At 31.1% G+C, this 26,956-nt stretch overlaps 2 protein-coding genes across 4 annotated transcripts; one reads left to right on the forward strand and one right to left on the reverse strand.

The window, feature by feature from the left end:
* Positions 1-202: 202 nt before the first annotated feature.
* On the reverse strand, positions 203-942 carry LOC149514224 (uncharacterized). The gene is made up of 2 exons (XM_089745713.1): positions 671-942; positions 203-518 (listed from the first exon to the last, which is right to left on the reverse strand). The coding sequence occupies exons 1-2, from the start codon at positions 940-942 to the stop codon at positions 203-205; spliced, it is 588 nt and encodes a 195-aa protein (XP_089601839.1).
* Positions 943-23,274: 22,332 nt separating this feature from the next.
* Positions 23,275-26,214, forward strand: LOC111291452 (FCS-Like Zinc finger 8-like). Of its 3 annotated transcripts, none has more exons than XM_022883247.2 (4): positions 23,275-23,482; positions 24,485-24,586; positions 24,681-25,524; positions 25,878-26,214. In XM_022883247.2, exons 3-4 carry the CDS (start codon positions 24,764-24,766, stop codon positions 25,981-25,983), a joined length of 867 nt encoding a protein of 288 aa, XP_022738982.2. In that variant the 5' UTR covers positions 23,275-23,482; positions 24,485-24,586; positions 24,681-24,763; the 3' UTR covers positions 25,984-26,214. The 3 variants fall into 3 exon arrangements, with proteins under 3 accessions (XP_022738982.2, XP_022738965.2, XP_022738959.2); XM_022883230.2 differs by lacking the exon at positions 23,275-23,482 and adding an exon at positions 23,485-24,266; XM_022883224.2 differs by lacking the exon at positions 23,275-23,482 and adding an exon at positions 23,655-23,938.
* The last annotated feature ends 742 nt before the right edge of the window (positions 26,215-26,956 follow it).

Below are 26,956 nucleotides of genomic sequence, written 5' to 3' on the forward strand. Positions count from 1 at the left end.
AATGCCAAAATTTCTAGTAAAATAATGCAGACATACCATCTAGTCCAGGAGTTTTTGATAGGGGCATCTGTTTTATGGCAGTCTGGATCTCCTCAGTAATGAACTCCATTAGTAGAAGATCGTTCATTTTATCGGACACTCGGTTTTTTAATGCTTCTAGGATCTCCTCCATGTTTCCATGTCCTTGGGTTTGGAATAAGCCTCAAAAGTAATGAGTGGCAATTTCTGTGATCTTCCCCTCCTCAACACACCATTCAACCATGTTATCCTCCAAACCTTTTATAATATTGCACTTTCTACGTTGCTTGGCTTTTGCATAAAAAAAAGTCATGTTGCGGTCCCCCACTCTGAGCCATTCAATCTGTGACCTTTGTGCCCAGAATAACTCTTCTTTTTCGATGGCCATATCCAGCTCCTCTCGAACCACTCTCATCTGTTTCAAGTTTGCTTGGTTCGGCCTTCGTTCTTTTAGCTGTTGGAAATCTTTTGTAAGCTTTTTGAATTTCTCATACAACCCTCTAAAATGCTTTTGGTGTCATCTCATGAGTCTCTCATGAGTCTCTCACCCGTGCAAGCCAGTTTTTCGTTTAAGTGTTCCCCACTACTTTCTGCCTAGGCTTCTTCGATCATCTCTTCACACTCCCTTTCTTTCACCCAAATGTTTTCGAACCTATATTTGTGCTTCTTCACTGATCTCCTTTTGAAACTTTGGCTATTTTCAGTGTTGATTAATATAGCATTATGGTCGGACGCAGCTGACACAATATGAGTGACTGTAAAATGTGGGAATGACAGGCCCCATGCTTGGTTGGCTACGCCTCTATCTATCCTCTTCCTCATATTGTTTGACGGGTTATTACCTCGTTCCCAAGTGTACCACTGACCCCTGTACCTTAAGTTTTCAAGGCCTGTCTCATGCAATACAGTCCAAAATTCCTCCATTTGTCATTATCGTCTAAGACAATTCCCTGACGTCTTATATGACCACATGATCTCATTGAAATCCCCCATGCACATCAAGGTGTTTTGCATTGAGCTGCCAACCTTCTTAGAACACTCCATGATTGCCACCTCCATCTCGTGTTAGGTTCCCCATAAACCCAAAGAATCTCTATTTTTGTGATCTTCCAATGTGCTGCATCTCCATATCAACATGGTTTTTAGAAAAGCTCAACAAATGGAGGTTAATCTCATTCCATAACACTGCCAATCTCCCACTTGTGCCAATAGCATCAACGCTGAAGCATGACGTCATTCCACGTTTTCTTCTTATTTGATCCATTTTCCTAGCATGTAGTTTTGTTTTAATAAGAAATACTACATAGAGAGCTTCTGTCTTCAGCAGTTGCCAAAGGGCTCGAACTACATGTGGGTTCCCAAGCCTACGGTAGTTCCATGATAGGCACTTTATGGCTTTCCATGGGGCTAGCATCTAGCCTCCTCCATTTCATGCAAACTTCCTTCATTTTGGTGTGCTTCAATCCTTTTTTTCTTTCCTTGATTAACTTTTGTCATTGCTCCATAATCAATTCCCCCTTCCATTATAGTGGCTCTTCTTTTCCTTTAGGTTGGTTTCCTACATGCTTGGCTCTTCTCTTCTAGCTTGTCCTTTCTTTGACTACATTATCTCCCATCACATGTTTTATAACCACTTGCTACATCAGACTTACCCCACCTAATACATCGACACGAGTTCCATACCATTATTTTTTCCACATCAGGTTTCGATTGTGCATGATTCAGTGCATCTTCCTTTGAAACACCTTGATCTACTAATTTTTCCCATGTAGAATCCACCTTCTCATTAATATCTGTAGCATTTGTTTTACCTCCAATCTTGGCTGTTATCCCCTTAGCTAAACATATCTTATTAACTAGTCTCGATATTCTTGTCATGTTTTCCTCTACGTGCTTAGATTGCTGTGAACTGCTTTTGTCGCTCATGACCCCTACCATAGATCGTCCTCTATCTCCACCACCATCGTCATATGGCTCATCTTACTCCTCACCAATCTAGGTTTCTGTTGTTTTACCACATTTTCGGCCTCGCTTTGAAGTTATCGATATTCTTTTTTTATTGGTAATGGTCTCAGCCAGTCACCATATTACTTCTCATTCTCCATTCTTGTTCCATCACTATATGTGCATTGGCATTCATTTTCTGTATGGTCTAGCATTTCGCATATATAGCAAAACCCTGGTAGCCTTTTATACTTAAGTTTACCCCATATGTTGGTACTTCCTCCTTATCTTGCTAGGGTTAAGAACCTTCTGAAAGGTATGATGACATCATTTCAACTCGTACTTTAAGGAATCGTTCCCATCCCCAAACAATCCCTATTATCATCTATATTGAAGAGTGATCCAAAATTGAGTTCATGTTTAGGCTCAATGTCCTGGTTTTTAGGAAATAATTGGTAGTAGTTATTATACATGGCTGAGTGATTCCTAATATTCAGCCACTTTCTTCACTTTCCCATTATTTGTTAATTGTTTGAGTTTTTTACTCAGTTATTTTGTAGGTCTATTAAAAGGTTGATTGAATTTAATAGAAATGTAGAGTAATTTATTTACAACTACCCAAAATTAGTTATTTCTTTTGCGTCGGTGGTTTAATTTCAGAAAATCTACATCTTTCCCCAACAAATTTTTGGTATCAAAGCTTTAAGATCCTTACCTATTTTTTGTATTCGCTAAATTGTCAATGATGGCAACGAATGGCAGTTTAAATGTAGCCCAACCTCTCATTCCCATCTTTGATGGCAAACATTACGACTTTTAAAGCATTCAGATGAAAACACTCTTCAAATCTCAATATCTTTGGAATTTTGTAGTAACCGGATATGATGAGAATAATAATGATGAAGGATAGTTGAAAGACAACAATAAAAAATATTCTAAAGCCCTATTTATCATTCAACAGGTAGTTCATGAGATACTTTTCTCTAGAATTATTGCAGCCAACACTTCAAAGGAAGCTTGAGAAACCTTGCAGAAAGAGTTTCAAGGCTTTTCAAAAGTTATTACTGTGAAAATCCAAATTTTTTGGCATGAGTTTGAAACTTTTATGCTGATAAATAAGGAAACAGTGCAAGATTGTTTTTCTAGAGTATTTTTTATTGTTACTCAATTAAGATCTTATGGTAATAAGATTACTAATGAGACTGTTGTTTCCAAAATTTTACGAAGCCTAACTCCAAAGTTTGATCATATAGTTGCTACAATATAAGAGTCTAAGGATTTGTCTACTTTTTCATGAACTAATGGGTTCTTTGCAAGCTCATGAAGCAAGACTGAACTAATAACAAGAGAAGACTAATGAGAAGTCATTTCAAGTGAAAGGGGAGAAAACTAATGAGAAGTCATTGCAAGCCATTCTGATGGACAAAAGAGACAATCTGTTGGTAAGCAAAAAAGGAACAAAAGCGTTGTGCAGTGTTACAATTGTAAAAAATTTAAGCATGTAAAGGCAAATTGTTAAAACCAAGTGAGCTATGTGAAAGAAAAAAGCAAAAAAAAAAAAAAGTTATTCATGACCAATTTACCTACTAATGAAGTTCCAAATGATGTTTGGTTTATGGATAGTGGGTGCTCAAACCATATGACCTCTAATAGATCGTTATTTAAGGATCTTGATGAGTCACAAAAGTTGCAAGTCAGACTTAGGGATAACAAGCAGATGCACGTTAAAGGAAAAGGTACCATTACAGTAGAGGCAAGCAATGGTAAAATAAAATTACTTTCTAATGTCTTTTTTGTTTCTAATTAGGTGCATAGTTTGTTGAATGTTGGATAATTAATGGTTGGAGGATGTGCAATTGTGTTTGAAAATGGAGTCTGTGTAATTAAGGATTAATTTCAGCAACCTATGTTGAATATGCATATGACAGAAAATAAGATGTTTCCACTTAAAATTTCTAACATGAAAAAGTAAGCTCTTATTGTTAGCAGGAAGGATCAAAATTGTGGCATCTATGATATGGATATTTCAATATCAAAAGCTTGCAGTTACTAAGTAAGAAAGGTATGGTTCTCGAATTGCCTCAAATTGGATCTCTTGATTTATATGAAGGGTATATTTATAGGAAATAAGCAAAAAAGTCATTTCCAAATAGATTGTCATGGAGAGCCTCTGAATGCCATGAATTGATACATGTTGATCTATGTGAGCCTATAAGAACTACATAACTTGGTGGGAGTAAATATTTTTTGCTCTTTACTGATGATTGTAGTTGAATGAGTTAGGTTTATTTTTTAACCAATAAGTTAGAGACTTTTGAGAGTTTAAAAAAATTCAAAGCTCTTGTAGAGAAGAAAAATGGAGCTTTCATAAAGACTCTTTGTACTAATCTAGTAAGAGAATTTTTATCTAATGAGTTTAACCTTTTTTTTTTTTTTAGGAAAGTGGCATTCATAGGGAATTGACTGCACCCTACACTCCAAAATAAAATGATATAGCTGAAAAAAAGAATCATACTATTGTGGAAATGGCTAAAAGCTTGTTACAAGCGAGAGGACTACCGAATCATTTTTAGGTTAAAGCTATGGTAGCTGCTGTTTACTTGCTAAAATTTTTTCCCACAAAAACAGTCTTCAATCAAACACCTTATGAAGCTTGAAGAGGTACAAGGTCGATGGTAAGCCAATTGAAGATTTTTTGTTATGTTACATATGCTTTAGTTAATTTTTAGGCTCGTCACGAACTTGAAAAAAAATCTAAAAAAAACATTTTTATGTGATATTGCATTCAATCCAAAGCATATTGTCTATATAATCCTTTTAGTGGCAAAGTGATTATTAGCACAAATGTGGTCTTTGATGAATATACAAATTGGGAGCGAAATGGCATAAATGAGACAACTCAAATTATGATTCTAAGTGAAAGTGAGAATCCATGTGAGAATACAACAAATGTAGATGTTGAATCAACCCCTACGAACTCTCCAAACAATTCTTATTCACCAACTTCTTCATTTCACTCCTTACCCCTAACCTCACAACATAGCAGTTCATCTTTCTTAGAAGAATTATTAAATTGAACACCTCCAAGAAAGTTTAAAACTTAGAAAGATATTTGTAAAACTTGTCAATTTGTTTTCTTTGTTTTAGATCCTACAACTTTTAAAGAAGCAACAAACTAAGAATAATGACAGAATGCAATGCAAGAAGAGATAATGGCAATCCAGAAGAATGAAACATGAGAAATGATAGATCTACCTAAAGATAAAATGTAATTGGCCTCAAATGAGTATTCAAAACAAAATACCACGCTGATGGAACCATATAAAGCATAAAGCCTAGTTGGTGGTGAAAGGATACTCGCAGCAACAAGGTATTGATTTCAAAGAAACTTTTTCTCCAGTTGCTCAATTTAAAACTGTGAAAATTATTTTAGTCTTGACCGTACAACTTCATTGGCCTGTTTATCAATTTGATGTCAAGTTTGCCTTTTTAAATGGAGACTTGAAAGAAGAGATGTATATCAGTCAACCTGAAGGGTTTGTGATCAAAGGTAAAGAGACAAAAGTATACAAGCTAAAGAAGGTACTTTACAGGCTGAAGTCAGCACCACAAGCTCGGTATAGTAAGATTGATAGCTATTTTTGTCACAATTGCTTCATAAGGAGTGAGAATGAGCCTATTGTTTATGTGAAGAAGAAAAGAAAAGATAATCTTATAATTGTTTGCTTTTAGTTTGATAATATTATTTGTATGGGCTCATGTGATTCTCTTGTTGCTAAATTTAAATCTAACATGATAAAAGAATTTAAGATGTCAGACATTGGTTTGTTGAATTAGTTTATAGGATTTGAGGTGAAGCAAAGAGAGGATAGAATTTTCATTTCATAAAGGAAGTATGTAATGAATCTACTTAAAAGATTTAATTTGCTCAATTGCAATCTAGCTATCATACCCATGAACATGAATGAGAAATGACAACTTGAAGATAGTTTAAAAAAGGCTGATGCAAAGACTTTTAAAAGTTTAGTAAGAAGTTTGATTTATCTTACCCATACTGGACTAGATATTACATTTTCTGCTGGTGTAATATCCAGATTTATGCAAAGTCCCACAAAAAATAATCTTGAAATGGCAAAAAAGGTCTTACGTTATATTGCTGGAACTAGTGATTTTGGGATTTGGTATTAGCAAATTACAAACTTTAGATTATATGGATTCACAGATAGTGATTGGGCAAGTTCATTGGATGATAAAAAAAGTACTGTTTTCACTCTTGGATCAGGTGCCATCCTATAGAGTTCAAAGAAACAAGCTACAACAGCTTTATCATCTTCAAAAACTGAGTATGTAATAGAAAATTCAGCAACTTGTCAACCAATTTGGATTAGAAGACTTCTCGTAAATCATTGTCAAGTTTAACATAGAGCAACTAAACTTTTTTGTAACAACAAGTTAGCAATTGCTATGACAAAAAATCTGGCATTTCATGAGAGAACAAAGCACATTAATATTCATTTTGATTTTATTCGTGACTTAGTTGTAGATGGCATAATCAAAATAGAGCATTATGGAACGGACAAGTAACTAGCAGATCTTCTCACCAAAGCACTTTCAAGAGAAAATTTTTTCTATTTTAAATTACATCTTGGAGTATGTGATTTTGAATCAAGAGGGAGTGTTGAAGAATGATCCAAAATTGAGTTCATGTTTGGGCTCAATGTCCTGATTTTTAAGATATATATGATAGTAATTGTTATACGTGGTTAGGTGATTTCTAATATTTAGTCACTTTTTTCACTTTTTCATTATCTGTTAACTGTATGAGTTTTTTACTCTATTAGTTATCTTGTAAGCGTATTAAAAAGATGATTGAATTTAATAGAAATGTAGAGTAATTTATTTACAATTATCCAAAATTAGTTATTTGTTTTGCATCGATGATTTAATTTTAGAAAACCTACATCATTCTTCAACAATCTATGACTTTAATGATTTCAAATTTTTAACTGACCCTTTTACCACTTGTCATAACGTCTAGATCCGAGGATCTATCACTAGACATTGACTTGAAGGAGTCGCCACCAATCTTTTTTATCTATGTGCGATTGGCCACCTAAGGTATCTATCCTTTTAAGGAACACTTAAGCTTAAGGGTCCCTAAAAGAATAGGTTTGGGTCTACTAACCAGAACAGGGTTCTGGAGTTCGGTAACGTGTGAGGAAGGTTATAACACCCTCACAACACCCATCAAAAAATGGTACCAGCTTAATTTTGTGTTATCCAATAAGCTTTAAAAATTTACCAAGTAATTAATTATTAGAAATTATTCTCAATTGACTATAATACTTTTAGCAGAAAATTAAAAAACTTCTCTCACCTCCAGAGTATGCAAGAAAACTATTGTTTCACTTGCAGAGGCTCCGTCGTCGGATTATTTAACATTAAAAAAAATTCAAAAAAATAAAAAGGAAGAAAAAAATGATTGCTTTTGTATAGGAAAAATTGATACTTTCAATTTTTTTCCAAAATATTTTTTGAAAACTTTAATTTCGAGGAAAATTGATACTTTCAACTTTTCTTAAAAAATCCATTTTTGAAAACTTATTTTTAAGAAAAATTGATACTTTCAACTTTTCCTCAAAAATTCACTTTTGAAAATTTGTTTCTAAGGAAAATTGATGCTTTCAACTTTTTCTCAAAAATCCATCTTGAATACTTATTTTTAAAGAGAATTGATACTTTCAACTTTTCTCCAAAAATATTTTTTTTAGAAAGCTTATTTTCAAGGAAAATTGATACTTTCAACTTTTCCTCAAAAATCCTTTTTAGAAAGCTTATTTTCAAGAAAAATTGATACTTTCAACTTTTCCTCAAAAATATTTTTTTGAATTTTATTTAAAGAAAATAAAATAATAAAATAAAATAAAAATAAAAAAATATATTAAACAAATCTAATCTAATAATAATAATAGATAATAATAATAATAAAAAATAAATAAATAAAACAAAAAAAAAACTTGGGAACAGCTCGGCTTAGTGGCTCGACTCGGCTCGGCTCGACTTGAGGAAGAAAAACGGCTCGGAGACGCTGTTTGGTGGTGTCGGCTCGGCTCGACTAACGGCTCGGAGATGCGGGTCGAAAGTAGGTTGGCGCTCTGGTCGGGTCGGATCTTGACAAAATGTGCGGATCTTCTAGGAACAATAACACCAAAACGACGTCGTTTTCGATAGGTATAAAAAGGCTAATTCCCCTGTTTTTCAGCAGATTTCTCTTCCCCTCTCTCTCTTTTCCCTTCATTTCCTCTCCCTTCTCTCTAAACCACGAAGAACTCCGGTTAAATCTCATCGGATTCTAAAAATTTTCGTCAAAATCTGAGTTTTTCACCGAAAGTTCACTGAAATCCTTGATCAGTTTTTGAAAATAGTCATCGAAAACTGAGAAGTTGGTCGAAAAATTCAAACTTGACCGAAAAAGTCATCGAAAAATTCAACCTTCACCAAAAAATTCAACCAGAATCTGAAAATTTTTCAAAAATTTTTAGAAAAAAATTCACAGAAAAAATTTTTCAAAAATTTCCCACCGATTCCTAGAACTATTCTAACCCACAAAAACCCTTTTTTAGCTTCATTTTCTTCTCTATGTCTGTGTTTTTCTGTGTCTTTTCTTCTATTCTTCCAACACCTATTTATAAAGATTGATCAGAATAGTTTCTGATCAATCCCAACTCTTTTTGGGATTTGGATTCAATCTTTGAATCCAATCCCAACTCTGCTAGTTCTCAAATCACAGCCAAATTCATTCCAAATTTTTTATCCTAATCTTAATCGAAAATTAATCAAAATAAAAAGATAAATATATTAATAGATAAAAATAATAATAATAATTAGATAAATAAAAGAAATAGATAAATAATAATAAATAAATAATAAAAGTAGATAAATAATAAAAATATTAATAGATAAAAAAATAATAAAAATAAAAATATATATAGTAAATAATGAAAATAAAAATAAAAGCTCATTGGGGCCAGTTAATTGGATCCTAAACCGAGTCCAATGGGCTTAGACCCAAATCCTATTGGATCAGGCCCAATGGGCTTGGGTCCAGACTAAATAGGGTGTCTACACTGCCTCTCTTTGCATTTTTTTTTTGAAGCAGGAATTGTGCAAAGACGTAGAAACCCATTCAAGACTCAACTTGACACTTTTTTGTTTTTGCTTTTTTTTTTTTTTGTTTTGTTTTTTTTTTTTGTTAAAATTTTAATCAAAGCTCCTCTAAGCAGAGGTTTAACGACTTTGATAAACATAAACAAAGCTCATCTAATCAGAGACTCAATGACTTTTGAAATATAAATAAGGCTCCTCTAATCAGAGGCTCAACGATTTTGGAAAAATAAATGGCTCCTCTAATCAGAGGCTCAACAACTTTGAAAAGTAAATGGCTTCTCTAATTAGAGGCTCAATGACTTTGAAAAAATAAATGGCTCCTCTAATTAGAGGCTCAACAACTTTGAAAAGTAAATGGCTCCTCTAATCAGAGGCTCAACAACTTTGAAAAAATAAATGGCTCCTCTAATTAGAGGCTCAACAACTTTGAAAAGTAAATGGCTCCTCTAATCAGAGGCTCAATGACTTTTGAAAAGTAAATGGCTCATCTAATCAGAAGCTCAATGACTTTTGAAAAGTAAATGGCTCTCTTAATCAGAGGCTTAACTTTTGGAAAGTAAATTGCTCCTCTAAATAGACGCACCACAACTTTGAAAAGTAAATTGGTCCTCTAAACAGAGGCACCTCAACTTTTGGAAAGTAAATTGCTCCTCTAAATAGAGGCATCACAACTTTGGAAAATAAATTGCTCCTCTAAACAGAGGCACCACGACTTTGAAAAGTAAATTGCTCCTTGACAATCATGTCCAAAGGAGTTATAGATTATGATTGAAGAAATTTTGTAATGGAAACTCAAAGATTCACAATTTGAGTTCAACATTCATAGGTTCAGATTCACAAGAACCTTCCAACTTCGTAAGAATTTACTGAAATTTGATTCTCAAAATTTTAGTTTCTTTTAAATTTGCAAGATCTCAAGATTTGCATTTACAACTTGCAAGACTCACATCAAAGATCCTCATTTGAATTTTGGAGGCTCACATCTAAAAGTTCAAGGCTTTTTAAAGGTTCACATTTGGCAAGCTTGGGATTCACATCCAAAAATTCAAAGCTTCTCATTTGAGTTCAAAAGCTTAGCAATAAAACTTAGAGTTTCACATCTAAGTTCAAAGGTTCTCATTTAAAAAATTTAGAGATTTATATCCAAAAAGTTCAAGCTTTGTATTTTGGAGATTCACATCCAAAAGTTTAAAACTTTTCATTCTAGTTCGAAGATTCACATTCGACGAACTTTAGGGTTTCACTCCTCAAAGATTCTCATTTGAGTTCTTAAAAATTCTCATCAAAATATTCACAATTTTTTTCAAGTGACTCAAAAATTTACATGAATGAATGTTATGACCAAAGATGCAAATGCCTTCTTAATTATGCAAATGCGGTAACCTATATTCTCATAGTGCTATGCATGTCCAAACAAAGTTTAATTCATCGAATTATGTGCATGTATTATTCAAGCAATGATGCCCCCATGATGCATGTAATGCAGATGTCTATGTCACAAAATTCTAAATAATTATGGTAATATGGCTCTCAAAACTTCACCATTTCGCATGTCTTCCTTGTTCAGTTTCTCAATACTTTGGAATAAGTTTCATCAATCGATCATCACTTGACCACCATTCATGGACTTCTCAGCACTAACAAATTTCAGAACAAGTTTCATCCACCATCACTGGGTCATTACTCATAGGTGTCTCAGCATTAACCATTCCAAAACAAACTTTGTCTACTGATTATTTTCATCATTCAATCATAACTTGCAAGTCATAACGACCAATTCATCTTTGTACTCATCACTTGGTTATACCACTTTTTAAGATTTGCCCCATCTTCATTTTATTATCCAATCCATCATCATATTCTCCACTTGGTCACATCATATATCCTTCCAAATCATCTATTTTAGGTTTCTACCATTTCTTCATTTTGTTACCACCATCATCTTAAATTTTTCTTTAAAGGAATGCAAGACTTTTTTATGCACATTGTCATTCATTCATCATCATTTCAATTCTTGACAATTATAATGTACTCATACATTTTCTTGATTTATTCTAGGGATGTAACAATAAGAGAACACAAGGTGAATTATAGTAAAGATAATCAATGAAGATTTATTTTGGTACAAAACAAATGGGAAAGGAAATAAATTAGATACATGTCATTGGGATGAATGGTATGTCCAAACGATGAAGATTCAGACAATTCTCAACATTAATCTAAGATTCCTTTTTAAAAACTCATTTCATTTACTGTTGAAGTCATTTTGAGCTTGGTGAACTTTGCCCCAATCTTTGAGAGATCTTCAGATGTCTTTGATCTTTCATCTATGTGAATTATTTGACCTAGATCTTTTTCTACCAAAATCACCCTTTCAGGTTTTCAATTTAAATCTTTTTTTCCATTTTTTCTTCTTTCTTTCTTTTGTCCTCTACTTTTTTTTTATTTTTTCATCATCTTTTTTTTTTTTTTTTTTTATTTTTCATCCATTGTTGATATCTTCCACATATCAAAATTTAGAGTAATGTAGCATGATTCCATTATTTTATCATGAACATGTCTTTGTCCAATATATGATCATTTAATTTAAGCATTCACACTTGATCCAAATGGATTTTTAAGGTTGTAATGTAGGTTAAGGTGAGGGGTCATAAAAGAAATGGATATAATAGGCTCAAAACATGTATTAAAAAGGTTCAAGACCAAAGGATCATTTGATATAACTTGGCATTTTGCCCCCACATCATTTCACTACTTTTTCTTTTCTCACACAAAGGATTCTCATTATTTTATCCCAAATCATGTGTGACATTTATTTTGTCTTTTGCTTTTCTCTTTTTTCATCTTTGAGATCTTTTATGATATATATATATATTTAAAAAATGCACCCCAGTGTAGAGGGTGATCCTTGGTTGGGGTTCTTCAAAAAAAAAATCATAATAGGCTCAAAGGGGTAACAATAAATGATTTTTTTAATAAAAAAGAAATATGGTCATTTTTTATCTCAATTGTGAATACCTTTCTTGAACATCATGTATTGAACAAAGCTCATGAACCTATACATCTTCAAAACATATCTATTTCACCTCTGGTAACAGCTTACTTTTTTGCTCAAATCATCTCCTCATATTAATGTAAATGAGTTCTCAAAATTAAATCTCAAAATTATTGTTATCATTGTCTAAATATTCATCATCTGAAATTTGAGAATGGGAATATAAATTTATGAAAGGTAACAAAGCATGGAGTAATGGTCAGTGAAAGAGAAAATGTAATGAAATGCATTAACTTGCCTTTATTAAAATGATAACAAGTGAAATCATATTGCAAAAAAGAAACCTAACATTACTCTAAAAGAAATCTTAAAATGAAAAAAAAACTTTCAACCAGCCTTATCTCTATTCTCCAAAATTGTTCCCCTATGTAATCTGGTAAAGAATCTCTATTGACATCTTGCCCCTTAATTCATTGTGAGTCTCCGGACCCTTTCTGACCAATGTGTTCTTGATTTTCACTCAGAGCATTAACATTATGATTTGGTAGTGGATTGCCACTAACATTAGATGTTGTTACTTTTTCTTGATCAAAACTTACCATTCCATCATTGATCAACTGTTACACCTTATACTTTAAAGCAGTGCAATTTTCAGTAGAATGACCAACAATTCCATAATGGTAATTACAGTAGGCTGTAAGATCATATCATTTAGGATAGGGTGGCTTGAGCGGCTCCACATGGCTGGGAGCAATCAAATGGCTATTATAGAGTTCTCGATATAACTCCGTATAAGTCAAGAAAATTGGATCAAATACAAGTTTTTCTCGAGTAATCCGTTGCTCTCGTGAATCACTTACTGGGTTAGTAGGGCGAATTTGGGCTTTTACAAGAGCTTGAATGTTAAGGTTATATGTAAGATCTCGAGGTCTAAAAATTAACCGGTATGTGGATGAATAAGGTAGTTGTGAAACTAGCTGGTATGGGTAGGATGAGGCATTATTCACAGTAAGATAGTATAGAGAGTAACCTTAGGGTGGATAGGGTTGATAACCCCTGAATTATTGTTTATCAAAGCTCACAGCTTGAGCTTCAATTTCTTTCTTTTCTGATGCCTTCTTAGTTTTTTCTCCTTTCAACTTACCATTTTTTATGGCACTTTCAATAATTTCTCCAGAGATCACCATGTCGATAAAATTTTTTGTTGCATTCCCTATCATCTTTTCATAAGAGAGAGACTTCAAAGTGCTGACAAATAACACTAAGTTTTTTTCTCAGTTAGAGGAGGCTGTACTTGAGAAGCAATATCCCTCCACCTCTGGGCATACTCTTTAAAAGTCTCATTGGCCTTTTTTCTTCAGGTTTTATAAAGACAAACGATCAGGAGCCAAATCCATGATATGTCGATATTAACTGAAAAAATCGTGGGCTATGTCACTCTAGAAACGGATGCAAGTTTTGTCTAACTGGATATACCACCTAACAGTAGAACCAGTAAGACTATCTTGAAAAACATGCATTAGTAGCTTTTCATCATGAGCATGGGTTGCCATCTTTCAACAATACATGGTAATATGAGTTTTTGGGCACTTTATGCCATCATATTTTTCAAATTATGGTACTTTGAACTTAGAAGGAATGACCACATCAGGGACTAAGCAAAGCCTAGCAACATCAATTGAACCATAGAAGCCAATTTTTTTCACAGCCCATAGCCTTTGTTTTAGCATATTAATTTTGGAGTTTTTTTTAGTTTTCACTATTACCTTTTCCTTTCAGTTTATCCAGATCAGGGATTTGAATTGGTTCACCTATTTTTTCAGTAAAGATAGGATTCACATAGCTATGGTAATGCCTTGGATTAGAGGCTGATGGTATTCCAGGATATGTAGGATATGTGAAGTGTTGTGGTGAAACTTTTTGTGTAGACTGGGCTTGAGGTAAACCAAAACCAGGTGGATATAAGGGTCAGTCACTTCTTATGATACAGGGCCTTGTTGGCTTGTATTTTTTTCTACTCTTTTCTCCTTATTTAATTTGTTGAGAGCATCCAAAATTTTACTTAACTCATTCTCAATATTTTCCTATGCTTTTTCTAGCTTTTCAAATCTGTGAGAGTTTTTCTACTCCATTTGTCTAGATCTGGCTCTTGTGTTGTATCGATGGATAGGGTTCTCGCTAGATAGAGCTATCCTTGAACCTTTAGCACCACAATTATGATTAAAAATGCTATGCTATGCTTTATGTATGATACGTTGATGCATGAATGAAATGTACATTTTCATGGATGAAATCTAATATGAAATGGATGCAAATTAATATGAAATGGATGCAAATGATCATGTTAAAACATGAAAATAATACAGATGCATAAAATCAGACAAATAACATAGTTAGTTCAACAGATGAACTGAAAGTGATGCCGATGCATAATGTTACATATGATAATGAAAATGATGCACAAAGTTAGACAATCAAAATGATTAGACAAACACCCTTTTTGTGTCCTAGTTTCAGAGTATATCTATTATAGGATAAAAAAAGGCTCTATCTTAGGGTTAAGCACTTCTAAGGTTCACTATATGTGGTTCAAGGTTAAAGTCTAAAAGTTTTCAAATTGCTCCTTACATCATTGTCCATCACAGACTAGTAAGGCACCCTAATCCTCACCCGTTACAGGCTACAAACGGACAAGGTTCAATTTGAATAGGAGTATTTCGCTAGCCACTACGGAGGTATTAAACCTCATGAAAGCAATAGGTACTTTACTCGCTCCTAGAAGGACGAAGCTCAGGTATAGAGCTCATGTTATGCATATACATATGAGTGCCATATTTAATAAAGTAAATAAACATGAATGAATAAAAAATCCATACAAAAAGGTTCAATTTTATTAGGTTTTTGGATAACACAAATTTATTTGCTGGCCTGACTCTCAGACGTCCCCAGTGGAGTTGTCAAGCTATCATAATGTCTAGATCCAGAGATCTATAGCTAGACATTGACTTGAAGGAATCGTCACCAATCTTGTTTATCTCGGTGCGATTGACCACCTAAAGAATTTATCCTTTTAAGGAACACCTAAGCTTAAGGGTCCCTCAAAGAATAGGTTTGGGTTTACTAATCAGAACAGGGTTCAAAAGTTTGGTTACATGTGAGAAAGGTTATAGCACCCTCACAACGCCCATTAAAAAATGGTACCAGCTTAATTTTGTGTTATCCAATAAGCCTTAAAAATTTACCAAGTAATTAATTATTAGAAATTATTCTCAATTGACTCTAATACTTTTACCAAAAAATTGAAAAAATTCCCTCACCTCCAGAGTATGCGAGAAAACTACATGCGAGAAAACTACTGTTTCACTTGCAGAGGCTTCGTCATCGGATTATTTAACATTAAAGAAAATTCAAGAAAATAAAAAAGAAGAAAAAAAATGATTGCTTTTGTATAGGAAAAATTGATACTTTCAACTTTTCCTCAAAATATTTTTTAAAAACTTTAATTTCCAGGAAAATTGATACTTTCAACTTTTTCTCAAAAATTCATTTTTGAAAACTTATTTTTTAGGAAAATTGATACTTTTAACTTTTTCCCAAAAATATTTTTTGAAACTCTTAATTTCGAGAAAAATTGATACTTTCAACTTTTCCTCAAAAATTCACTTTTGAAAACTTGTTTCTAAAGAAAATTGATACTTTCAACTATTCCTCAAAAATCCATTTTGAAAACTTATTTTTAAGGAGAATTGATACTTTCAACTTTTTCTCAAAAATATTTTTTTTAGAAAGCTTATTTTCAAGGAAAATTGATACTTTTAACTTTTCCTCAAAAATCCTTTTTAGAAAGCTTATTTTCAAGAAAAATTGATACTTTCAACTTTTCCTCAAAAATATTTTTTAGAAAACTTATTTTCAAGAAAAATTGATACTTTCAACTTTTTCTCAAAAATATTTTTTTGAATTTTATTTAAAGAAAATAAAATAATAAAATAAAATAAAATAAAATGAAAATAAAAATAAAGAAAAATAAAATAAAAATAAGAATAAAATAATATATTAAACAAATCTAATCTAATAATAATAATAGATAATAATAATAATAATAAAATAAATAAATAAATAAAACGAAAAAAAAAACCTGGGAACGGCTTGGCTTAGCGGCTCAGCTCGGCTCGGCTTGAGGAAGAAAAACGACTTGGAGACGCGGGTCGCACGTGGGTCGAAAGTGAGTTGTTGCTTGAGTCGGGTCGGATCTTGACAAAACGTATGGATCTTCTGGGAATAGTAACGCCAAAACGACGTCATTTTCAAAGGGTATAAAAGGCTAATCCCTCTGTTTTTCAGTAGATTTCTCATCTAATCGCTCTCTCTCTTCCCTTCCTTTCCTCTTCTTTCTCTCTAAACCACGAAGAACTCCGATTGAATCTCACAGGATTCTAGAATTTTCACCAGAATTTAGGTTTTTCCCTGGAAGTTCGTCGAAAAACTTGATCGATTTCTAGAAATAGTCTTCGAAAACTAGGAAGTTGGCCAAAAAATTCAAACTTGACCGAAAAAGTCATCGAAAAATTCAACTTTCGTCGAAAAATTCAACCGAAATCTGGAAATTTTTCAAAAATTTCCAGAAAAAAATTCGCAAAAAAATTCTCCAAAAATTTTCCACCAATTCCTAGAACTATTCTAACCCACAAAAACCCTTTTTTAGCTTCCATTTCTTCTCTGTGTCTGTATTTTTTTGTGTCTTTTCTTCCGTTCTTCCAGCACCTATTTATAGGGATTGATTAGAAGAATTTATGATTAATCTCAACTCTTTCTAGGATTTGGATTCAATCTTTGTATCCAATCTCAACTCTGCCAATTTTCAAATCACAGTCAAATTCATTCTAATTTTTTTATCTTAATCTTAACCGAAAATTAATCAAAATAAAAAGATAAATATATTAATAGATAACAAAAAAATAAATTAAATAAATAAAATAAATAGATAAATAATAATAAAAAATAAAAGCAGATAAATAATAAAAATATTAATAGATAAAAAAATAATAAAAATAAAAATATATATTAAATAATAAAAATAAAAATAAAAGCCTATCGGGGCCAGCTAATTGGATCTTAAATCAGGTCCAATGGGCTTAGACCCAAATCTTATTGAACCAGACCCAATGGGCTTGGGTCCGGACTAAATAGGGTGTCTACACCACCATCTGGTTGACTCATTTTAGGGGGTTGTCATACACTCTGATCTAGAATAAAGCTCTCTCAAAATTATAATCAGATGGTCTTGGATCTCCATTATAATCCTAAAACAATAAAAGCCTTTTTTTCAAAAAACCAAGGCACCTCTTCCAATACCTTTGTCTTTTTTTTTATCCAAACTTGAAGAGAAAAAGGTTGTTGTCTAATACTCAAATATGGACTTCTTGTACCAGTTTCCATAATATCTTAAACGCACTTATCATAGCCTCTTGATTAAAGGGTCATGTGGTTAGGAGTTTCCCTACCAACCAACACCATGCTTGGATATCACCCTCATCTTCCTGCGTCATTTCTATTTCTATATGTTCATTTTCTTTTTCAATCAACTTCAAACTTTTCAAACACCTTTCAAATTGTCTGCCATGTTAGCCATTTTTTTTTATCTTTTTTTCATTACTAACTAGTAATTACTGACTGCCAACCCCCAAGGTTGCTTCACCAAAGAAATCTTGAGGTACACTTTATGTCTTATTAGAACTCACTCTTCCCATACAAGCTCAATCTCTGAGGAAAGTCACTTAGTTACATTTTTAAAAATTCCTTAATTAATGGCTTAAAAATGTAAATTAAACCCATTAAACATTAGCCATAGTTTTAAATGAATTATCTTACAAAAAATAGTTAAGGTCATAAATATCTTGATTAAGTTAGTTCAAGGTCTAAACAATTAACTCCTAAAAAAACAAAATGACCCTATTAACCCAAAAACAAATTTTATACCACATAGTAGTTGGCACAAAATTATGTATGAAAATCTCAAATGACTCCCATATATTATGTTGGAATAACTCAAACACATCAATTAAATTAAATTTAAGTTATAAACAACCCCTAACAAACAAAATAGCCCAATTAATCTAAAAAAAATCAAAAGTCAAAAGTGATATTAAATTGTATAAATAAAGACCCTAGTTACCCTTCAATTCATATTTTATATCAAATCTTAATTGGCATTATATACATTATTGGAATAACTTTAATATATTATATAGGTTAAAAGTGATTCCAAATTATTATAATCAAAAACTTCAATTATTTTTAAAATCATATTTTATACCACATCTTAATTGCTATAAAATTATGCATCAAAATCCCAAATGGCTTCATTATGCTAAGTTGGAATAACTCAAATACATCAATTAAATTTAATTAAAGTTCTAAACAACCCCTATAAAACAAAATAGTCCAATTAATCCAAAAATATATGTCAAAAATCAAAAGTGATATTAAATTATATAATTAAAGACCCCAATTACCCTTCAAATCATATTTTATATCAAATCTTAGTTAACATTGTGTAAATGAGTGGGAATAACTTTAATATATTGTATAAATTAGATAGTTTTATTTACTACTTATCAAAAACCATATTAACAAGATTATAGCACTAAAAATGTTTTTGCAAAATCCAAATCCCATTAACTACTTATCACATCATCAGAACATATCACAAATGTTAACCCTAATAATAGAAAAGATGTTAAGATTTTGACTTCATAACCATTAATAATTCAAGAGTATACAATTAAGACAAGAGATACCTTTAATTATTACTAATTTTTTTATTATAAATTTATTCTACTAATTTTTTGAATAATTTATTCTACTAATTTTAGAAACAATCTTTTTCCCAAAAAATTTGGGATAAAAGATGACTTTGTTACAATACTATGGAATAATATTGAATTTTATCATTTTACTTTTGATTTTGTAACTTTTTGCACACAAAATATTGAAATTGATGAAAATTTATCATTTTCACTATGAAATTATATGGTGAAATATTATTTTTGTTTTTTTTGTTCAAAACCAATTTAATTGAAAGTACATTAATGAAATTTACCATTTGCATTAACAACAATATTTGTGAAATATAAAAAATATTTGTGAAACATTTCATTTTTGTTATTATTTATCCAAAATCACCTAAATTAGAAATATAATATAAAATTCAACATTCATCTATAATTATAAAATTATCCTTTACAAATCTATAATCTATAACCATATATGAAAACTATCTCCTAAGAGGTGTAACGCATGACACCTATTCAATATGTGAAATAATTATTTTACCCTTTAAATAGTGTAAATACTACAATTCCAAAAAAACAACAAGAAGAAAAACCAATGTAGATGAGGCACTAAAAAAGGTTCTACTAGTTTAGGTTTTTAAGAATTTTGGGTGTTTTTAGGGTTTTTGTTTGGGATTTTCAAACCAAAATATAAAAAAAAAAAAAATTCAAAAGAACAACACAATAAAAGGAAGCAATTTTGTAAGATATGAATGAAGTAATCAACAACAAACAAGTAGTAGTAAACTAAGATCATGAAGATATACTTGATTGCGTCTAATTTGGTTATAAGCCAAGTGTATGGTAAAATATATATTGTTTGAGTCTTTTAGCTGTCCAAGCTAAAATACAATACTTTTTCTCCAATGATGAATACTTAGACTCATATTTTCTGAACTTCTTGCTTAGGTAGTAAATAGTCCTTTTTTTCTTACTAGACTCATCTTACTACCTCAGTACACACCTCATTAACTTTTCATGTACAATCAAATATAAAATTAATGATATTCTTGAAACAGGTAGTACCAACACTAAAAGATTTAACAAGTACTGCTTAACCTTATCAAAAGTTTCTTGGCATTCTTCATTCCACTCTCCAGGGTTATTCTTTTGAAATAGTTTAAAAATGATATTGCGTTTGGAGGTAAGTTGAGAAATGAAACGAGAAATATAGTTCAATTTGCCCAAAAAACTTAAAACTTTTTTCGGCGTGCTCACAAAGATGATTTACGTAATAAATAAATTATAAGAAAAAAATTACTTAGAATAAAAAAAGAAAAAAGTTTTCATTGAATCTTTTTTATTTTGGGGTTGATTGCTTACAAATAGAAGTTAGGAAAAACTCAAGGATATAATAGAAAGAGGCTTCCAAAATTTTGAAAAAGAATGAGTCACCATCGTTGGCAACAAATGTTGAGGCTCATAGTGGTAAGTAACCTTTGGAAAATCTAAAATAGTGGAAATGGAAAGCAAAAAAAAAAAGGAAAAATAGTAAGAAATTAGGGTATATGGAGCAATGAAGATTGGTTTTTTTATGGTTGAAGCCCCAAACTTTTTAATAGATCTAGTTTTATTGAGTCGTTTTTAAAGAAAATTAACTCGAGAAAAAGAAAAAAAAGGCTAAAAGGATTTGGCCATGAAATTCAAAACCAAATCAACATCAATGAGCGATGGCCAATGACAATCAATGTTGGCGGTAATAACAACGAAATATCAATTTCTGAGTTTATAAGATTTTTTTGTGTTAAAGCTTAAATGAGGTGAGAGAGAATAAATTTCAAGAGAGAGGAAGAAAAAAGATAAATGAAAGTAACATGTGATTTTTTGGCATTTTATAATAACATAAAACTACACCATTTTTTATTAAAAAAAAAAAAAACCACACCAAACAAGGGAAGTATTTAAGTTTTTCATTGAAGCATTTCTTTACACTATCTTTTTTTTTTATTATTTTCCTTGAAATTTCCTTTGTCTATTTACATATTAGGTAGAAGCAATGGCTTTTCAAACCATTTAGACTAAAACAAAAGCTAAAACTAGATCAAAATTAATCAAAAAATATGTAACCTATTAAGGGCGAGAAAAAAATAAAAAAAAAACTAAAAACTAATTCAAAATTATAATATTCAGTTTGGTTCAGATTGATTTTTTTGATTCGAATTAAGTTTGAATATTAAATATATATATATATATATATATTAGGTTCGAATCAAATTTTAGATCGAGAAGTGAAACACTAAAAAAACAAGGAACCAAATCGAATTATATATTTTTATCAACTTATATATATTAAATTTTTATAAAATAAAATAATTATTTTATATTTAAATCTATTTAAATATATTAAAAATTATATTAAAATAATATAAAAAATTAAAAAAAATTAAATTTTAAAATTAATGAACCAAATCGAATCGATAGAATTCGATTCAGATCAAATCATATGAAAATTTAATTCGAATTTAAATTGAATTTTAAAAATTCATAATTTTATATATTATCTAAAAAATAAAATCGAATCCGATTTAATTTAAATTATTATCACCCTTACAACCTACTACTTCAAAAGGTAATGCTTTGGTAACTTTGATCATTGATCATACCACTAACCGCCCCATTTTTTAACCCTATACAAACCATCATTCATTCCCTTAAATGTTCGTGCAAGATTCTTTCCAATTATGTCCCTACTCCTTAAAGTTAAAGTTAAAGTTAAAGACATTCATTAATAATTTTCACAAGGGCATTTCAATAAAATTGTGCAAAAATTAATAAATGTTTTAATACCAATTTTATCAAAGAAGGCTTCTATTTGCATCACTCTTTATGCTTTCCATGACTTTTTTAAAATTATTTTTAAATAAAATTACTTAATTATCCTTTTTAAAAAAAACTTTAAAAAATTTTTGAATTTGCATATCTAAAACCTTTTAAAAGTTTCCTACCCTCATTAGAAACATAATTTAAGTGCTTAAGAATCTTGTTAGGAATATTAATCGTTTTCCTTCTAAGATCATTGAAATCAAGAAGAAATTGAAAGATTCACATGTTGTAATCATGTGACTTATTATTAAAACTATAGTTTTTATCTATCAATTTGTAAATAAACTTATAATTATTTAAAACAAATCGTATTTTTCCTAGTAACTTTGTAAAAATTCAATATATGAATTTTTTTTCCTAAACTAAATTTCTAGATTTAAAGTTTAAGATTTTCCTACTAATGTTTAAATAATTTACAAAATATACATATCTAATAAGTTATAAATTTATCGAATATGCATATCCAATAAATTAAATAACTCATTGAATATAGATATTTTAGAAACTTTCAAAAGTAAACAATATAATTAAATAATTTAACATTAAGATAATTTTAAAAATAGTGTAGAGAGCAAAAACTTTAGTGCAAATAAAAATTCCATTATCAAATATATAATCAATAATGGTGGTTCAAGTCAAGAATCCATTAATTGAATAAAGAATAAATTCGATAATTTAAAATTTTAATAATAATTATATATAAAATTTAATAAAATAAAAAATACATTTTATATTTTTATATTAATATAAATTTTAACATATAATTTATATATAAAATATAATATAAATATATAAAATTTTATATTTTATATAACATAAATATATAAATTATCACATCTAATTTAAAGTTATTTAGGCCTTCTCAGCCATCCGGAGCCTTCATTATCATGATATGGTGGGTCTACAAGGTGAGTATATATATATATAGTATTTTCCGTTTGTCAAGTTTTAGTTCAGTGGGCTAGCTCATCAAAGTTCAGGCACCGTCACTGGGCCCAGGTCTATTTCAATTTTTCTTTAAAAGCCATAAAATTTAAATTCAATACCTTGAAATTTTTAATCAATCAGGCTATCTGTTTCAATTAATTTGCTGCATAATTCATACTCACCTTAGTTTATCATATACTAGTTTTTTTTTATATTGATAATACTAAATAAAAATAACAACACGTTTTTAAAATAATTTCATTAGTTTAATGTAGTTTTAAACATAAAATCCATCGTTATCTCTTCTATTTCTTTATAATAATCCAAATTAATCCCAACACTCAACAACCATGTACGTTCTTTTATGTGAATTCTAAGATTTATTTCTATCCGTTCATTCAATCAATTTAAAAAAAATAATATTTAATAATTTTAAATTTTAAATTCTAATAAATACAATCTATTTGTTATTTTAAAGTATAATCTCCTTTACATTAAAAAAAAAAAAAACATTTTTCATTTTTTTTTCTAAAGATTCAAAATCCCCCTTGCAACCTTGTTATACCAAAAAGATACATTTTCCATATTTTTGTTTTCTAAGCTTCAAAATTCTATTCCAATTAAAGGAAAGAAAATCCCCAAACACCAAAGCCGTGAAAATTAGCCAAGCAAGCGAATTCAATGTCTCTGTGCTTTTGTAAGAGAGTAGCTATCGAAATTCCACCGAAAAAAAAAAATCATCTGCAGTTGTAGAAGAAAACAGCAGAAAGAGAAGGTAAAAGGAAAAAAAAAAAAAAAACTGACGTGAAATATGCTGCTATATTAGGAGATAGTGGAGGAGAGGTAGTAGCCAAAAACTACTGATATCCATGCACAGCGTCTTCATAGTCAACCCAACAACTCCTCTAATTAACAAAAAGCTTTTTCTTCGTCTTCTTGGTTTTTTTGGGCTCTCTCAGTCACTCTCTCTCACTTTGTTTTCTCTTTTTCTCTGTCTTTTCTCTGCAATTCCATGCTAATTTTTTAGCACTGACGATGGAGAAACTGAAATCGTGAGTTTCAAATAAAAGAGCATAAGAAAAAAGATAAACCCATTAAAGAACAAGAGAGAAAGAGCCAAAAAAAAAAAAAAAAAAGAAACTGATAACCCTACTCTTCAGAATTCACTGGTGTTTTTGTTTTCGTGTTGGGTTTTTTCCTTTTACCTTTTGCTCTATTCAGGCCTTGTTAGGTAATAAATTTGTATTGTTTTTCTTTTATTTTGGGTGGCTTTTTATGTGAAAGGATTTTGTCTATGTTCATAGAATCTTTTTTATTACGACAGAAAAAACAGTTTTTTTAGTTTTGGACTGCTTGAAAGGAGATGAAAAGAAGGTGAAAAAAAATAGGGAAAAGCAAAGCAAAAAAAAAAAAAGAAACCTTTAATTCACGAAAAAAAATACAAGACTTTCTTTCTTCTGATTCATTGCATGGCTGGTCTCTTTGATGATGACCCCTGAGGGTGTCTATTCATGTCTGTTCTGAAGACTCAACTGAGAGATTCTTGCTGAGAAAAAGAGGTAGCAATAGCCGTGAAATAAGGAAGATAAAAGTGAAACATTTCTCCTTCTTTATCCATTTTTTTGTCCTTTTCATGGTTTGTAATTCACTGCTTAGATATGGAGGCCACAGAGTTGTGTAGGGAGAGAGAGGAGTTACATAGGGCCTTTGGTTTTGTTTTCTGGTTTCTGGGTTTTGTAAGTATGGTGGTTTTGACTTTGTTTTCCTCATTTTCTAGTACTAACATCAACAGAGGAGAAGAAGAAAATCCTTCCTTTGCTTTGAAAGGTTAATTCTTTGAATCAACGGCAGTTTCTGGTTAAAAATCCAATCCTTTCAGGCGAGTCTCTCCCTTTCTTCACCTCTGTTAAATTGTTCCTCTCCATGTAATGTTTTGAATTTTTTTGTTAATTTTTATTTTCCATTGTTTACAGTTCAACAATAATACCAATTTTCAATTGATGCTCTGAAAATGATCTAGAGCAAGAATCAGCTAGTGAAGGTTTAGATTTCAATAATGGCAGACTGTGACACTACTCTTTCATCTGCAACAGACAAGCAGCAGAAGAAGCCCACATCATTTCCTAGGTTGTTAACTGGTTTTACTTTAAAAGCTTTTTCTGATAATACTGAGGCTATAATGAGCCCAACTTCTATACTTGATAGCAAGCCCTCTTCAGCATTCAAAAACCCATTTTGGTCTGAATCAAGCACCCCCAAAATCCCAGAACCTGAAACTAGACACAAACTTGACTCAAAAGGGATTGGTCTTGGCATTGTTGATGCTCTCAGAGATGATGGTTTTGATTCCAACTTGTCAAAACCTGTCCTGTTTGGTTCACAACTTAGGATCCAAATTCCATCTCTGCCTTCTGTTTTTTCTCCGGCAGAATCTCCTAGAACACCTCCTGAGTTTGGTATCAAGACAAGGAATTCTCAATTGAGTTCATTTTCTTCTGGCTTGTCTCCTTCTCCTGTGAGGAAAAGCATTGAGACCTTGAATTCTCCTAGGGCCTTCACTGGGAATCTGTCTGCTACTGACATGGAACTATCAGAAGATTACACCTGTGTAATATCTCATGGGCCTAATCCAAGAACCACCCATATTTTTGATAATTGCATTGTTGAGAGCTGTTGTGGGGTTGTTGGGTTCTCTTCGTCAAAGAAGGATAATGGATTTTTAGGTGATAGATCAAGTTATCAATCGGAGAGTTTTCTCAGCTCTTGTTACACTTGCAAGAAGAATCTTGGTCAGGGAAAAGACATTTTCATATACGGGTTAGCCTCAAGTTTTCCTTTATGGAATTGGCTTTTGCTCTCTTTGACATGATCTCTCTCTATATGTTTCTGGTTTTCAGTTTTCTATTTAAAAGGAAAATGTTTTGATCCAGTATTTGATGAAATTTTGACCCTATTTTGATCAATCAATAGATTGAACTTGATTTCAATTGTATTTTTCTTTCAATTCAACTCTAGTCTTTCTAGTTTGATCTGTTTGAGGACTAGGAATTTGACCTTTTGTTTCATGTATTAGTGTAATAATTTCAAGTTTCTTCAATATCAAACTTGCTTTTATTATGATTACAAGCCAATTTTAAAATCTAGAATCTCATTGCCTTTTTCTCTTTCAGAGGGGAGAAAGCATTTTGCAGCATTGAATGCCGTTGCCAAGAGATGATGCTAGAGGAAGGGATAGATAAATTGGAATCAGATGATGTCTTTGGGACTTGTTCTTGACAGTTTCTTAATTTTGCTTGTCGTTTTTCTTTCCTTTGAAGAAACAGCCAAGAGAGAAAAAAAAAAAAAAAAACCTGCTCCACAACTTTGTTTACAGACCATCATAAAAATCTTTACAACTTCATTGCAAATTGGGGCTTTGGTGAAAGGAAAAAAAAAAGGGGCTGGATTATAAATCCTGGACATTTTAATCTGGTTAGATGTTTAAATTGAACCTTGGTTTACTGTTTATATCCCTGATCTAATAATTCCAGTACTGATCTAATAATTTAAGTATTTGTTTAATGTTAAATATTAATAATTCATGTATTTATGTTAATTTTATATTAAAAATTATATATTATAATTTATATTGATATAATATATTTTTTATTAAATTTATTTATGATTTTTATTAAAATTTTAATGTATATTATCTTCTTATATTTTTAATCATTTTCCTGTAATCGGATTGCGTCTTAAAATTGAAAGTTGTAGCCAACAGGCTCTGACATTATGTAGAATTCATTTTCTTGCAAGTGATAACTGGGTGATTGCTGTTGGATTTTTTGTCCGGAGCTTTTTGGTTTTCAAAGATGTCGGCAAATGGGCAATAATGATCATACTGATCTGTGACTTGAAAAGCATATGTATTATCTTTGCTTATTTTATCTCCTAATCATCTATTGATTAGGCACTAAAAGCCAATGATTTCAACGTGAAGTAGATTCTTTCCTTTTCTCACGTCTGTCCCGTTTCTTTCTTCTCCTGCTCATACCCATCATTCTAGCTGCTTTTTAATGGATCATTTAGGTGTTTCTGTATTATTTTTATAGAACCCTGACGTAAGTCTAACCATTTTTTTCAAGGAACAGATTGGTGAATAATTATTCACGATACTAAATTTTAAACAATAAAAATAAAGTAGCCGTAAATTATGGCGCCCCTACCCACCCCAATTTCAGGTGGGCTCCCCCAGGGGAAAGTTGCTTCT

Source organism: Durio zibethinus, chromosome 16 (assembly GCF_047325235.1).
Source record: "Durio zibethinus cultivar Kanyao isolate XHJ-2024 chromosome 16, ASM4732523v1, whole genome shotgun sequence".
In the NCBI taxonomy this organism is placed as follows: Eukaryota; Viridiplantae; Streptophyta; class Magnoliopsida; order Malvales; family Malvaceae; genus Durio; species Durio zibethinus.